The sequence below is a fragment of the Anarrhichthys ocellatus genome, unplaced genomic scaffold, assembly GCF_004355925.1.
Source record: "Anarrhichthys ocellatus isolate YVR2014 unplaced genomic scaffold, GSC_Weel_1.0 scaffold3, whole genome shotgun sequence".
NCBI lineage: Eukaryota > Metazoa > Chordata > Actinopteri > Perciformes > Anarhichadidae > Anarrhichthys > Anarrhichthys ocellatus.
Window position 1 is genome coordinate 5,987,957 of NW_022280033.1, and position 13,704 is coordinate 6,001,660.

The 13,704-nt window shown below is 43.5% G+C and overlaps 3 protein-coding genes across 5 annotated transcripts in view; 2 read left to right on the forward strand and 1 right to left on the reverse strand.

The window, feature by feature from the left end:
• The first annotated feature begins 851 nt into the window (after nt 1–851).
• On the forward strand, nt 852–3,346 carry dnajc9 (DnaJ (Hsp40) homolog, subfamily C, member 9). Its single transcript, XM_031879671.1, has 5 exons — nt 852–1,180; nt 1,670–1,810; nt 1,870–2,124; nt 2,256–2,342; nt 2,436–3,346. The coding sequence occupies exons 1-5, from the start codon at nt 1,007–1,009 to the stop codon at nt 2,532–2,534; spliced, it is 756 nt and encodes a 251-aa protein (XP_031735531.1). The 5' UTR covers nt 852–1,006; the 3' UTR covers nt 2,535–3,346.
• fam149b1 (family with sequence similarity 149 member B1) lies at nt 2,084–11,042 on the reverse strand. Of its 2 annotated transcripts, XM_031879631.1 has the most exons (16): nt 10,533–11,042; nt 10,078–10,194; nt 9,423–9,567; nt 8,628–8,776; nt 8,346–8,486; nt 7,663–7,824; nt 7,378–7,559; nt 7,128–7,270; nt 6,451–6,519; nt 5,820–5,932; nt 5,273–5,497; nt 4,776–4,899; nt 4,518–4,643; nt 4,218–4,299; nt 3,788–3,925; nt 2,085–3,637 (listed from the first exon to the last, which is right to left on the reverse strand). In XM_031879631.1, exons 1-16 carry the CDS (start codon nt 10,577–10,579, stop codon nt 3,555–3,557), a joined length of 2,046 nt encoding a protein of 681 aa, XP_031735491.1. In that variant the 5' UTR covers nt 10,580–11,042; the 3' UTR covers nt 2,085–3,554. The 2 variants fall into 2 exon arrangements, with proteins under 2 accessions (XP_031735499.1, XP_031735491.1); XM_031879639.1 differs by lacking the exon at nt 6,451–6,519 and having other exon boundaries at nt 2,084–3,637.
• Nucleotides 10,550–13,704, forward strand: part of ecd (ecdysoneless homolog (Drosophila)) — a 6,218-nt gene continuing 3,063 nt past the window's right edge. Inside the window, exons 1-7 of one of the 2 annotated variants that reach the window (XM_031879658.1) lie at nt 10,550–11,480; nt 11,591–11,815; nt 11,889–12,006; nt 12,159–12,246; nt 12,554–12,732; nt 13,077–13,269; nt 13,473–13,571. In XM_031879658.1, coding sequence (XP_031735518.1) covers nt 11,611–11,815; nt 11,889–12,006; nt 12,159–12,246; nt 12,554–12,732; nt 13,077–13,269; nt 13,473–13,571 — 882 coding nt within the window. In that variant the 5' untranslated portion in view covers nt 10,550–11,480; nt 11,591–11,610. Of the gene's footprint in view, nt 11,481–11,590; nt 11,816–11,888; nt 12,007–12,158; nt 12,247–12,553; nt 12,733–13,076; nt 13,270–13,442; nt 13,572–13,704 lie in introns of both variants that reach the window. The other variant, XM_031879652.1, reaches the window with a different exon arrangement.

Consider the following 13,704-nt stretch of genomic DNA (forward strand, 5'->3'; position numbering starts at 1 on the left):
GCTTTTGCAGTGTATATCTCCAGTACTGCATATTGTACAGGCTTATAAACACAGATGGGCGCAATCTACAGATGCTTAGTTCAAAGTCAGTGTGTATCTTTGTGTTCTGCTTTCGCATGAAGCAGTGAGAAAATACTTAGTGACTTGCCTCATTGTCTTTGATGTATTCTTGTGCTGCTTCAAACGCACCAATAAATACTAGGGTATCTGTACATTCTTGACTGAGTGATGCATGTATGGAAACTGGACTGTCAAATTAGATTTCCTTTGCTGCCAAATTGTTTTCAGATAGCTTTCACTTTTACTGTAGTAGATGAAGCCTTGTGCAGCTCAGTGCCATATTAATATGTGATATTAAATTCATTTTTTTGTATTGATTAAATGTGTTTATTTTGGAAACTAGATGGGGTTGCATTGAAAAGACCCAGGTTGTAAAATGTATTACAGGGTAACTTAAATACTATTTCCTCTGTTGCTTGAACCTGCATTGTAAGTATTTCTCTTTCTTCAAGACAAAACTGTCTTTTTGCTGTCAAGTAATTCCTTATTTATATTTACCAAGCAACCCTAGGCTGCAAAAGACAAATCAAATATTACCTCAAACATATTCACACTACTATTCACATTTAGTGTCACTTTATAACTCCATGAAATCAACATAAACAGTAAAGATATTGGCGGCACAATAAATCAACACGGTGTTTATATACGTTTAAATAATATCTAAAAGAAGGTACGAAAAGGTAAAAGACGACATATTCTATTATATATATATTATTACGTAGTCTGACGACATCGATAATAGGAACCAATAAGAGGCGTTCGTTCTTGTTACGTCAGCACGTCGCCGGGACGCACGGATGTACGAGACAGGCCAGCGCGCGAAATATATATCGCAAACAAAGCGAAAGCAGGGGAAGACACCTTACTTAACTTCTGGATATTTAGCCACAAATCTAAACTTTAAAAAGAAATACTTTACCAGAGTAACGGTGAAGCTGTCGGGATGGGTTTGCTCGAGCGCTGCCACGAGCTCTTCAACACTTCAAACCTGTACGAGGTGCTGGCCGTCAACAAAGAGGCGACCGAGACTGAGGTCCGGAGGAGCTACTACAAAGTTTCGCTGAAAGTGCACCCGGACCGGGCTCCCGAAGACCCGCTGGCCACGGAGAAATTCCAGGTGAACTCTCGTTGTTGGCTGTTAGACACGCAATGAACACAAGCTAGCTTAACGAGCTACCGTTAGCTAGCACAACTAACACAGCTAGCTAAGTACAACAGTGAGTAAACTCTATTTACTACAGTTTCCCCAAACTGTATAGATCAGATAATTACAAGTGCAAGTGTCTGTGGATTGTTTTGTCTAGTTAATTAAATACCTGACAGATTGTACTACATAGCATTGACAATCCTGTTAATCCAATAATGTCAGGTAAATATACCTGCTCATTAATTGCCCACAATTGGCAAAATCAGACTATGGAGGAATTTTCCATGTCCCATACTGTTTTGTCGTATCACTTAAACACAATATAGATCAAATATATACACACACGGGTCAATGCATCACTACATTCTATTTTATTATATATTATGATTACATACCATACTTTCTGTTGAGGCCTGCAGATGTGTGTAAATCTGTGTATCTCGCCCTTTCCCCCTCCAGGTGTTGGGACAGCTGTATGCGGTGCTGAACGACAAGGAGCAAAGAGCTGTGTACGATGAGCAGGGGACGGTAGATGAAGAGTCTGATGTCCTGAGTCAAGACCGCTGCTGGGAGGACTACTGGAGACTGCTCTTCCCCAAGGTAACGGAGCACATCGGGTGTTTACTTTGTTGTAAACGTGACTTGCATCCTTCTCCCAGATTACGGTGAAGGACATCCTCGAGTTTGAGAATAAATATAAGGGCTCTGAAGAGGAGCGGCAGGATGTGATCCAGCTGTACGAGCAGCACCAGGGGAACATGGACACAATCACAGCTTCGGCAATGTGCTGCTCCCAGGAAGATGAGCCAAGGCTCTGCGGTATCATCCAGGCTGCTATCGAGGGCGGAGAAGTCACCGCGTTTCCGGCGTTTACGAAGGAGAGCGACAAGAAGAGGAGGGCTCGCAGGAAGAGGGTGAGCAATGTGTTTGGGGTTAAAGCCATGAAATCATCACAGCTTATATTGTATTTGTTTTTCTAGATATTCTCTCACTGTTTACACTTTTCTACGTATGTCCGTGATGTTGATTGCAATTAACCTTCCAGGCCAATAGGGAGCGACAGGAAGCAGAAGAAATGCAGAAAGAGATGGGGCTCGGTGATGAGGATGACAGTCTTGTCATGATGCTTAAGGTAACGAATGCACACGTATGAAGTTGTTCGGGGAGTTGTTTGTGTTTCCCTCTCTAAAAAAAAAAAACACATCCTTTCATTCTTATTTTCCAGCAAAAACAGAAGTCCAGAGAGCAGAGTTTCCTCTCTGACCTGGAAGCAAAATACTCCAAAAAAAGTGGGCCCCAAAAAGGAAAAAGAGGGAAAAAGTGAGAAGCGTTGAGGCTCTGGTTATAGCAGATACAGTGTATATAAATAGTGGCACTTCTTAAAAAATAACGTTTAGATTAATAAGAGCATTCGATGTATGAGCTGCGTTTGTCGAGCTGCTCTCTTTGTCGGCCTCACGAGCTTTTCATGTGACGCTTCTCAAAATGTAAATGTATCTTTTATTTCTTGTTTTTTTTTTTTTTTGTCAGTCTTAATAAAAAATGAATGAACTCATATTTATATACTTTGTCAGTACTCCGGTTTTTAATATTTTTTGTATAAAAGAAAATGCATCGAAGATGAGCTTTGATTTTCAAGCTTTGTCACCTGTGTCGCATGGCTGTCAGACTATATTTCATTAACGAATGAAGGGAGAACTACCCTGATGTTCCCTGTCAAAGCATCCCCACATGGCTTTGTTCAGGTAATAAGCAAAATGTACCTTAAATATTCATTTGTACAGACATGATGAATTAGTTATTTGCAGGTTCTTCTATTCCTACATTTATCTTGAGGTATAGATGTGAAAGCACGTGGGCTACAGAGATTTTCAGCCACCATATTCTGATTAATATGATTTTAAAGTGAGTTGACAATTGTGTCCTTATAAAAGATACAGTACCGAACTCCCTGATGTAGCATCAGAGAGGAAAGAAAGTGCTTTTCATCCTCTCCATCCCCGTCTGGGTGGATGTGTTATTCCCTGCATAGTCATTTACCAGCACAACAACACACTGTGGAGGATAATATACTGTACATTCACATAAATATATATATATATATATATATACACATTCAGACCATACGTACAAATGTCCACACATACAGCTCGTACTGTACATGACAACGGAGTTACTCATTCATTCCACCAGACAGCCACATGAGCTGATTTCTGAAATACAAAAATAGGCCCTTAACCAAAAGCAGCATAATATGAAAAAAAAAAAAAAAAAAGGAAGGGCACAGATGCTGCACTTTGTTGGAGTGAATACAGATTGAATGGCTGAAGGGTTCGGAGGCGAACTACAAGCCAGGTCTGCCGGCCCTGGTCGGGATGCTTCCTCTGGTGTAAGACCGAGGTGGGACTGACACAGGCACCGGTGTCGCTGTGGGAAAGAAGGACGACAAATAATAAAGATACTGACTTAAATCATCCTACCAGCAGGTACAGCTTACTTGAAGCCAGCTGCTGCAGCCTCTTTCATTCATAGTGTATTCGGTCTGGAAGAGATTCATCAGTGCTTTAATCCACTGACCTGGGACGGGGGCTTGTGGGTCTGGCTCCTCTTCGTCTTTGATGGGCAAGTGTCCCAAGGGGTGGTGGGGAAACGAGTCCAAGAAAGATGAGCTGCTGATGCCCATACTGATGCCCGTCACACCGATACCAAGAGAGTCTGGTGGAATGAATGAATAAATTAATTAATGCGTAAGTGAATAACTGATGTACTACGAGATCCATATCTGGGTATGTGCAGTACAAGTACAGGCAAATGAAAAGTAGTGGTCTCAGTGTACAGTATCAGTGATTCCCAACCAGGGGATAGACATTTATATACAACATATATATATATATACGTATATATATATATATATATATTTGGGGGCCACTGTTCATGGTATACGACATCCCTTTTCCAGGAGCATTTTTATGTTTTCATACGCAACTATTGAAGTTGAATTTCTGACCTGTGGCTACGGAGGCTCTGCCCGGCCGCCCCTGCCCGATGTTGTCCAACACTGTGAAGGAACGACGGTAAGGAGTGTCGGACTGAAAAAAAAAAAAAAACAGGGGTCAAACACATTGTCTCCTATACTCAAACATCGCCACATTTGCCAACTCATTACTTTTAAGACCTAAACCTAATGGGTTAAAAAAAAGAAAACCTCTCTCCAGAGAGATACACAGAATCATTGGGCTGCCACCTGTGATAATACGCCATATGTGTATGCAGGACGTGTGATATGTGACGATAAAGAGCCTCTCACCCTGTATGTGTGAGTGGTGTTGGGCCGAGAGAAGACGTCCAGCAGGTGGTGACGATCCCTCGGTATTAAGCTGCCAGCTTCGTCATTTATAGCACTGTGGGCGCGGCTGGACGGGCCTCTGAGACGCTGGTCAGGAAAAAAAAATGACTTATGTATTTAATAGAAGCTACAATATAATTGTTTCTCAGCTTCCTTTGATCTGTGTGTCTGCTCAGGTGCTGTAACAAGCTTTCCATTGTCGGAGTAGTTGTGGTTCACCTGTGCAGGTTTGCACTGCTGCCCCGAGTGAGATGACTCTGGGTCTCCGCTGATGATGGGGGGAAGCAGTGTGTTCCTGCTCAGAAGCAACAAGGGAGACGTCAGGCAGTTGCTGGCTGTGGGTCTGTGGAAGAAGACACACACACACACACACACACACACACACAGACACACACGGACAGTAAGTGCAGATAGATTGTTCTGTGGTGCATCTATGGCGCTAACATGTACTTCCTTCTGAAAAGGCCGTGGGAGTTGCGGAAATTCACAGCTTAGGTGTGAGAATGAAAGTCAAAGGTAGAATTTTACTTTATGTGATAGCGTAGATACTTTTAGAATAAAGAGCAGACGTGAAGAGAAAAAATGTAGATGATCCCACTTTCATATATGTCTGTTAAATATGAAGCCGGAGCCAGGAGAACGTTTGCTTAGCTTAGCATAAAGGCTAGAATCAGGGAGAAACAGCTAGCCTTGTGCCACCCAAAGATTGAACTCACAGACGTGTCCCACGGACGACGTCATCCATGGATCCCGCTGCACAGGACGGACTCAGACTGGGAACCAGCGGCAGGAGGGTTCGGGGCGGAGGGTTTCTTCGTCGGGCAGACTGTGCCGGGCGGGACAGCGAGGAGGAGCTCTGCTCCAGGGCTCTGCGAGGGCACGGTTTGCTGGAGGGGACCACGCTGGAGGCTGGTCTGAGAGACACCCGCTCTTCTGGCTCCCTGTGTGGCGAGGAGAGAGAGTGGAGCATAATCACTGAATGGTGCATTTCCACCTGCTGCCAACTGGCTGTGTCCTCTGCCAAACAAGGTGTTAGGACCAGGGACAAAAACATGGCATGAGTGAGGCTATGTCTCTCTATAATGCGTTTGTCTGTAAATGTAAAAACAAGGACCACAAGATGTCTGTGCCTCTTTCATTCCCATTGGAGGTTTAAAAATCACATATTACGGATACACAAATGTGTGGGCGGAGGTGTCATTGATTTTGCTTTTATTTTTCCATTTTGGCACCAATGCTCGGAAGAGTAAAATGTGTCCATACTGGTTTCTTTCCAGCACACCAAGGTTCCTCTGCTGCAGGGGGATGCTGTGGATCACGATTAGGTCGTTCAGGTTGTGCTGGGTCGCTGCTGCTCCTACTGGGACCCTTACAGCCTGCAGCATGGTGTGAGAGGAAGTAATAAAGTAGTGTGATAAGAGGAGAGAGGAGTCAAGGAGAGGGAGAAAAAGAAAGAAAGATTAGGAGGGATGTAAGAGGGGACAAGAGACATAATATAGGTCAGATATAAATACATTATGTTATGAAGGCCAGTGGCCACATGGTTATGATTTCATATGTAGAATACAGCACATTGTCAAAGCATGCAGTGATGTCAGGAGGACCCCATATCTGCTGTGCCACCAATCAAAAATAACATTCACAAAATGCAACAAAAAAAAAAAAAGCATTCCAACATTCTCGTTGTGACAGAAAAGAAAGATCTAAAAATAAATCAACAGTAGTTCATGTTGAAAGTAAATTGCAGTTAATCATAAAGAAAGCGGTGGTGATGCTTTGGGGTTAATTAACAGGCACAAGCACATTTATTCTAGAGATAAAGATAATGAGCCAGCATGGACGGCGTGCACACAAACACACCACCATGTTGGCTCTAAGTGAGGGAGTTACATACAGTGGAAGGCCTTTTCTGCTTTTTGGATTTCCGTCTGGACTTGTGCTTTGAGCCCCTTGACTTTGTGTTCTTTAAAAAGGAGAAAGAGGAATGACCAAGGGAAGATAGTGGAGGAAGGAGAAAGGAAGAGAGGTGAGTAAATAAAATGAAGGAAAAGAAAGACAGAAAAGAGAATAACATAAAGAAGAGGAAAACAGACAAAAATAATAAAAAGGTACAAAACACGTTGGCAAAGTGAAGGGCAGAGAGTAAAGAGAGAAGGAAAGAAAACAGTGATACAAGTTACTGAACTGGAAGCACTGAGAGACTGAAAGAGCAACAGACAGGAGGTGGACTGTGGAACAGAGACACACGACTCTAAGGCCTGCTGAGACCTCACAGTAGAACTTCAAGATCATTCAAGGTCTACTTGACTAAGACAGTCTTCTACAAACATAACTTTACTTTCATGTTATATATTGCAGTAAGTTACAGTGAAAATTCAAGGTAAAATGTAAACTGTTGTTTAAATAATTGACTGCGTTTCATTGTTTCTTTTAAAAGCAGAAATAGATTACTTTTTAAAAAGGATCATTTTTTAAGTTTTAACTTATCGACCTCTTGAACTGCTGACAGTGCTAAAAGTGAAATGAGGCTCCCCAGTCTACTGCCTCCCAGCCCCCCCTCAAACCACTGACCTGAAACTGCAGCCCAGCTGTGAGCGGGGGCACCCTGCTCTGGCCGAGTTTGGGCAGCATCGTCGGCAGCATGGAGAGCAGCATGAAGGGGTTCTGGGAGTCCTGCGGCACGGGGCTTAAGCTCCCACACATCTTTTCATCGCCTGCCAATCAAAACACACAATCACTTACAAATACTGTGCGTGAGAAATGGACGGTTGTCGATGTACGTTCGGTCCGGTGCGTGTAAAATAGTTCAATTCAGGCGTACCTGAGGTGCAGCATTCCCAGTGGCGTTGGACCAGCTCTTTCATCCAGCCGACCAGCTGCCGCCACACATCATCAAACAGCAGGTCGAGAACAGCTTGACGGCGACACCGGTACGGAGAGACCGGGGGCATAGAGTGATGCCTCCGACCCGACTCCGAAGAATCCGGCTCCCACTCGTCCTGCCTGCACAAGGCAGATATAGAAAGTCATTTTAAAAGCTGAGGTTTAGATATAGACTCTGGCGTTAGAACACAACTGTGCCACATAAGGACAGCGAGTATCTCACAAGTCCCCGCTATCGAAAGCCAGATATTCCTCCATCAGGCCCTCCTCTTCAATCAGTCTGGGCTTGTCGTGACTGCTGGAGCCACTGGAGGTGCCAGGAGGCTCATCCGACTCCGCTGAGGAGGCCGTGATCAGCGCCGCTCTCCTGCCCTGCACGTTCAACCTTTACACCCCCCCCCCCCCCCCCCACAAGACAAGGGCACACATAGTTAGGCACCTAAACATGTACACATACGCTCACAGACACAAGCCCACACATCCTGTGTGTTTTAATATGAATAAATGATAAATAAACTCAAGAGAAGGAAGATCGTCAGAAGAACTTTTACAGTATACGCACGCATGCACAGGCTCACACTAACACGCCGCATAGTGACATTAACAAACTCCTTTATGTCAACTTAGTTTTAAAATTGGCCGTCCTTGCAAACTGTTCATCATCCCAGCTGGTCAACATGACCCACCAAACTTGATTAAGAAGCCGGAGCATCTAGGTCACGAAACCACAGAGTCAGCCAGGACTCCTCTATAATTGATGCCCTGACACCAGTCATCTGGACAGCCGACCAACAGCCACTCGAGATGGAGAGGCATAATATTTCTGAGATAATAATGAAGAAATAATAAAGAAACAAAAAGAAGTTCCTTTTGTGTCCTTTTGACATCAGTGCGGTTAGGACTTACTCTGTGCTCTTATCTTTCTCCTGGGACTCCACGCTGCTCTCTTTGCCTGATGATGTGCTGCCGGCAGAGCTGCCTTTCCCTGAAGTATCATACCACTGGAAGCCCTTATCGCTTGGTAACATCAGCTGAGTCCCCAGGATCCTGAGCGACACACACACACACACACACACACACACACACTGTTTTCATTCAAGAGTTGATTTTTCAGCATTCATCTTTGATTCCCACTTGAGCCCTGCAGTAAAAGGTGAGGAGGTTGGTGGGGAACCGTGGAGAACATACCGGAGATGTGGGAAACGTGTGGCCCACTGCTGACACTCATCGTGCAGCCCCTGGAGTATCCCTCCCCCGCTGCCTCTCCCCTCGTACAGCTCTTTGTCGATCTCCTCAAACATTTGCTGCACCTGCCGTGATGCTGCCTTGTCGAACTCCTACGGGACCGGAAAAACAAAAAGAGATGGAAAGCTCAGTCATTCCTCTGTTCTCATACACCGGCTATATGACAGAAAGCTGCTGCTTTTCAGTTATTGCTACCATATCGCTGTTCCTTTTTTAAAAAAAATCATCATGGCAAGCCTCAACATGCATAATAATTAGCCCCTATGGCCCTTTGAGATGTCTGTATGCGTTTGAGGTCAAGCGGGATTGATTTTATGCTCCGATAAAAAAACTGAGAGAAAGAGAGAAAGAAGTGAGTTAGTCTGTGTAACTGAATTATTGTTTGTTTTTTTCCTCCTTTCCCAGACACAGCTTGAGGACAACTCACTAAATAAATAATTGAGTCCTAGAAAAGTTTTGGAGGACCAGCTGAGGCTAGAAAGCACAGAATAATAACAAACCAATACCCCGTGGAATCGTCTGGCATATAAAAAGAAGAAGCAGACAAATGAGGCACCTTCCACGGGTTTGCCAAAAGGTGACAAATGTTAGGAAGTAAATCAAAATCTGACATTAAAACGTGCATGAAAGTATGTCTTTAGCGTCTTTTTTATTTTTGCAACACAATAACAATGATGTCTGCGTGTGTGTGTGTGTGTGTGTGTGTGTGTGTTTCTAAGATCTCTGGAGTAGACTTACATCGTAGCCCCAGGAGAAAACAGAGCTCCTCTCTGTGGAGATGCCGGTGCCTGTAGAGCTGTGGATGCCGGACCAGGACTGGTTGGAGTCGACTGAAATGACGGTTGGGCAGTCGGAGTGGCCCGAGGCAGCAGACGTGTCTGAGCTGCATAGAAAGGACAAGAAGTCGTAGGTATATATACAGTTTGATGAGTAATGTTTCACCGCTTCTCAGTCAATTATACAAACACCGTGACTCTCTATGTCACAACATAAACCGGGTCTCTGTTATGTGGCTGCGTAAATCTTACTGATGGTGGTTGCTGACATAATCAAAAGGCAAGGTTTCAAAGTGGAAAATAAAGGGCAAATGTCAAAGTAATTGAATATTCCAGCAGCCTGACTCATTATGTATTCTTTTAACTGCACATCTGAAGGAGGCAATGTGATATCAATTAATCCACTGCTTCTGGGTGTCTCGTTTCACACAGCAAGAGCCCTGAGAATCAGCTGTCCACTCGAGACAATACATAAGATTACGAAAGACACAGGGAAGAGTATTTTTGTGTACTAGTTCCAAGTGGTTTCATCTTGGCCTTACTCTGGAAAAAAAGGTTTATCTCCTGGCAGAAGAAGTCAGGGCTGCCTGTCTGCTGCCTGACCAGAACTCAGTTACCTGTTGTGAGCGGAGACAGTTTCCTGGAGGTCATGGAGGTACCGCTGAGGCATTTGGTTATCGTCTGCCTCCTCTGGGAGAGGGTGGTGGTCAAGGCTACTGCGAGACAACCCACGTCTGCATGAAAGATTGAGAACATCAATCAAATGTGTTTAATGTTAGTGATGGGCTTACAATCACAACATGACAAAACATCATGAAAATACAGTTAAAACAGCTGATTGTCCACATGAACTTTATCATAATTCTTGTTGTATCTAACACAAATAATGTGACTTTTACTTTACAGACCTTGTTCAGTAGCTGGATCAATACAAATATTATTTCCCCATCATTAGTCAATCCCTCATCTCACGTCCCTCCAGTGTATAATAACAACCTTCATCCTCAAACCTGTGTTTATAGTGCTCAACTGGTAACGTCACAGTTACAAATCCGGGTACTTCGGTACTCACATCTCAAGTTTGTGCGATACAGGTCTTCTGTTGTACCGTGAAATCATTCTCCACTTGTCTCCGCTTTATCGGCTCAAGCCCTGGTCTCTCATCCTTGCCTCCACGTCCTGGACTCGCTGGGAACTGTACAGAGGGAGGTCCAACATCTCCACTAGTCCGCAGATAAACGCCCTTAGAGCAGTGGGAGCTGGACGAGGCTTTGGCTACATATGCTATATGCTAATAGGTACATATGCTAACGTTGCTTCTAACTGTTCGCAGGATGCTATAAGCTAGCTATCGTTGCATGGATAGACAGATAAAACATCAGCAAGGCACGAACGGCATTGTACATTTAGTAATTAGCATCCTGTGTGGTCCAGAAGCTGCTGATCAATTACGTTTACATTTTAAAATATAACGTTAGTAAAGCGAGCTATCGCCACCTCAGAGGAAATTCGTGCTAACGCTAGCATCAGCAACAACAATAATAATAAGGCTGTCATGGATACGCAGCTCCGTTGTCTCACGGGAAATAGATTTCGGACTACCTACAAAATAGCTGTAGGATTATCAGCCATTTCACCACAACTCCCAGCATGCATTGCGCAGCGTGATTGCGTCCCTGAAATGTAGTCGCTTGCCGTTGGTGAATTCGACTGAACTAAAAATGCGAATTATGTAATGAATCATGACATTTTTATGAAATTCAGTAGTAATCTGTTTTATTTAGGATGTACAGCCATTATTTATTATTATATTTATTGGTACAACAGTGAAAATAAGTAAATATAAAACGTAGGAACTGTTATTTGTTGCACCATTGTGGAAGTCGAGTGGAATTGGCAGTAGGACCTAAACAGTGACAGATGGCGTGCTAGCAACGTTCGTAGAAATGAGAAAAGTTTAATTTCTCTCCTGCATTGACATCCCTCTGTCCTACCATCTCACATTTATAAACAGAACAAGGTAAGACACTTAAAAGAGATTTTCCTGTGATATATTGTTTGTGGTGAGTTGTTACATAATGTTAGCCTTTAAACCTTAATACTTCTCTCCTACTTTTTTTCTGACTCTAGTCAGTCATTGAAAAACTACGATGGACGGCCTGCAGAGGAGAGTGATTCAGGAAGACATGGTTCAGTACAAACTGTTCTTGCTCCAGACAGACGGTCCAGCTTCACAGCAGACTGAGGAGCATCTCACACGTCTGGTAGAGGAGATTCTGGCGAAGGTCGCCTCACTCCTGATACAATACATCTGGCAGCATCAGTCATTCAACCTCAAGTTTCATTCTGAGAAAGGTATTGTGTTGTCAGCACCTCAGAGATGAATTGATTGTGTATATACATATGCATATATGTGTTGTGTCGACAGGTGGTGTACCTGCTCACATTGGAGGGAGCACTCAGTTTGGGGACAACGTGGAGGACGAGTGGTTTGTTGTTTATCTCTTGCAGCAAATCACAGAGGCCTTCCCAGAGCTCATAGCCAGGTGAGACAAAATGTGCTCTGAGTTTGTCTTTAAAAAAAAAAAAAGAATAAATATCAAATGATTTCATTGCCATATTACAGTACTTAAACAGGGAGCCGTTTCAGTTGTTTGTTTATCGGTTTCTAACTTCCATTCCGTGTTTGTGTGTGAAGGGTTGAGGACAACGATGGAGAGTTTCTTCTGATTGAAGCAGCAGATTATCTTCCCAAGTGGCTGAGTCCAGACACCAGTGAAAACAGGGTGAGTCCAACTTATCAGATCTTTGTAGTCTTTTAGTCTTAGCCCTTTAAGTACAAACCATCTCCCAATGCGTGATTGATAGCCCACCTTGTTTTTCAGTTATTTTGAATAAAATAACAATAAAAAACACATTTGAATCCTTTTGGTCTGATTTGTAAATGGTTAACATTAGTGTAAAGTAATCACATATGTAGGTAATGCAACAGAACATGTAGAACCACTCATATGGCCCATTATAAATATATTCATATTGTCTGTATTTAACCTGCTGTGTGTAACCTTTATTTTTCACTAATTCTCTTTGTAGGTCTTCCTCTATAGGGGAGAGTTGCATATTCTGCCCTGTCCCTCCAAATCCAGTCCAGTGGGGGTCTCGAAAGATGTGGTACCAAGTGTGACACAAGCTATAGTACTGCTCTCCACCCACCCAGGGGCCTGCAGGGCAAGCCCCAAGATATGTTCAGCCCTGAGGAAGCGATTAGAGGGGTGAGAGGATGTCTCCCTGTGTTAAACTCTACTTTTGATACACAAATGTGTTGCAAAGTCAATGCCATTGACAAGTATATATGCTTTCCAGTATGTATGCTGTACCCCCCCTGGACCTATTTTTACAGTAAAGAGGAAAAAAGTTAAATGTCAGAATCCAATTTTCATGGTACAGAATCAGTGTTTGATACTTCTTCACTACAAACTTGATAAAACACCTGCATCAGCATAAGACCGGCTTGTTAACGGTCTCATAAATATTTTATGTAAGTGGATGGAATAATATATGAGACTATAAATGTATCGATAATGAAAATGCAAATCCATCTCTACTCTCTACTCAGGTACCCAGAGAAGATAAGAGCTGGCCTCCAGCGTGCCCACTGCTTCATACCTTCAGCTATCGCCATGGTGTTGGCACAACGACCAGACCTGGTCGCCCCTGCAGTGTCGGCGTTCTACCTGCGGGATCCAATAGATCTGCAGGCGTGTCGAAGTTTCAAGACCTTTCCTCCCGACACAAGAGTCCTCACCTCGGTAAACGCACTTAGAGATTCATGATCATAGCGGGTTTTCTTTTCAAAGAAAGGCAATTATTTCACAATACTGCTGACTGTAATCACTGTTTGTGTTTTAGTTTTTAATTAGTATGTTCAGCTTTTGTGAAAAGCTGCAACCTTGTACTGTTCTGTATGTTTATGTATTTCCAGGTGACATTCAACCGTTGCCTGTACGCCCAGTTGCAGCAGCAGCAGTTCATTCCAGACAGGAGGAGCGGCTTCACCCTGCCTCCTCACTCTCACCCCCAGTACAAATCCCACGAGCTCGGCATGAAACTGGTGAGCCATCATCTGTGTTTCCTCTTTATTCTGATCTGGCTTTCGGATGAATAAATGTATGCATTTGGTAGAATGCAAGGTGGCCCTTTAGTGTTGTATTTGATGATGTGTCTGTTTCTGTATGTATGTGTGT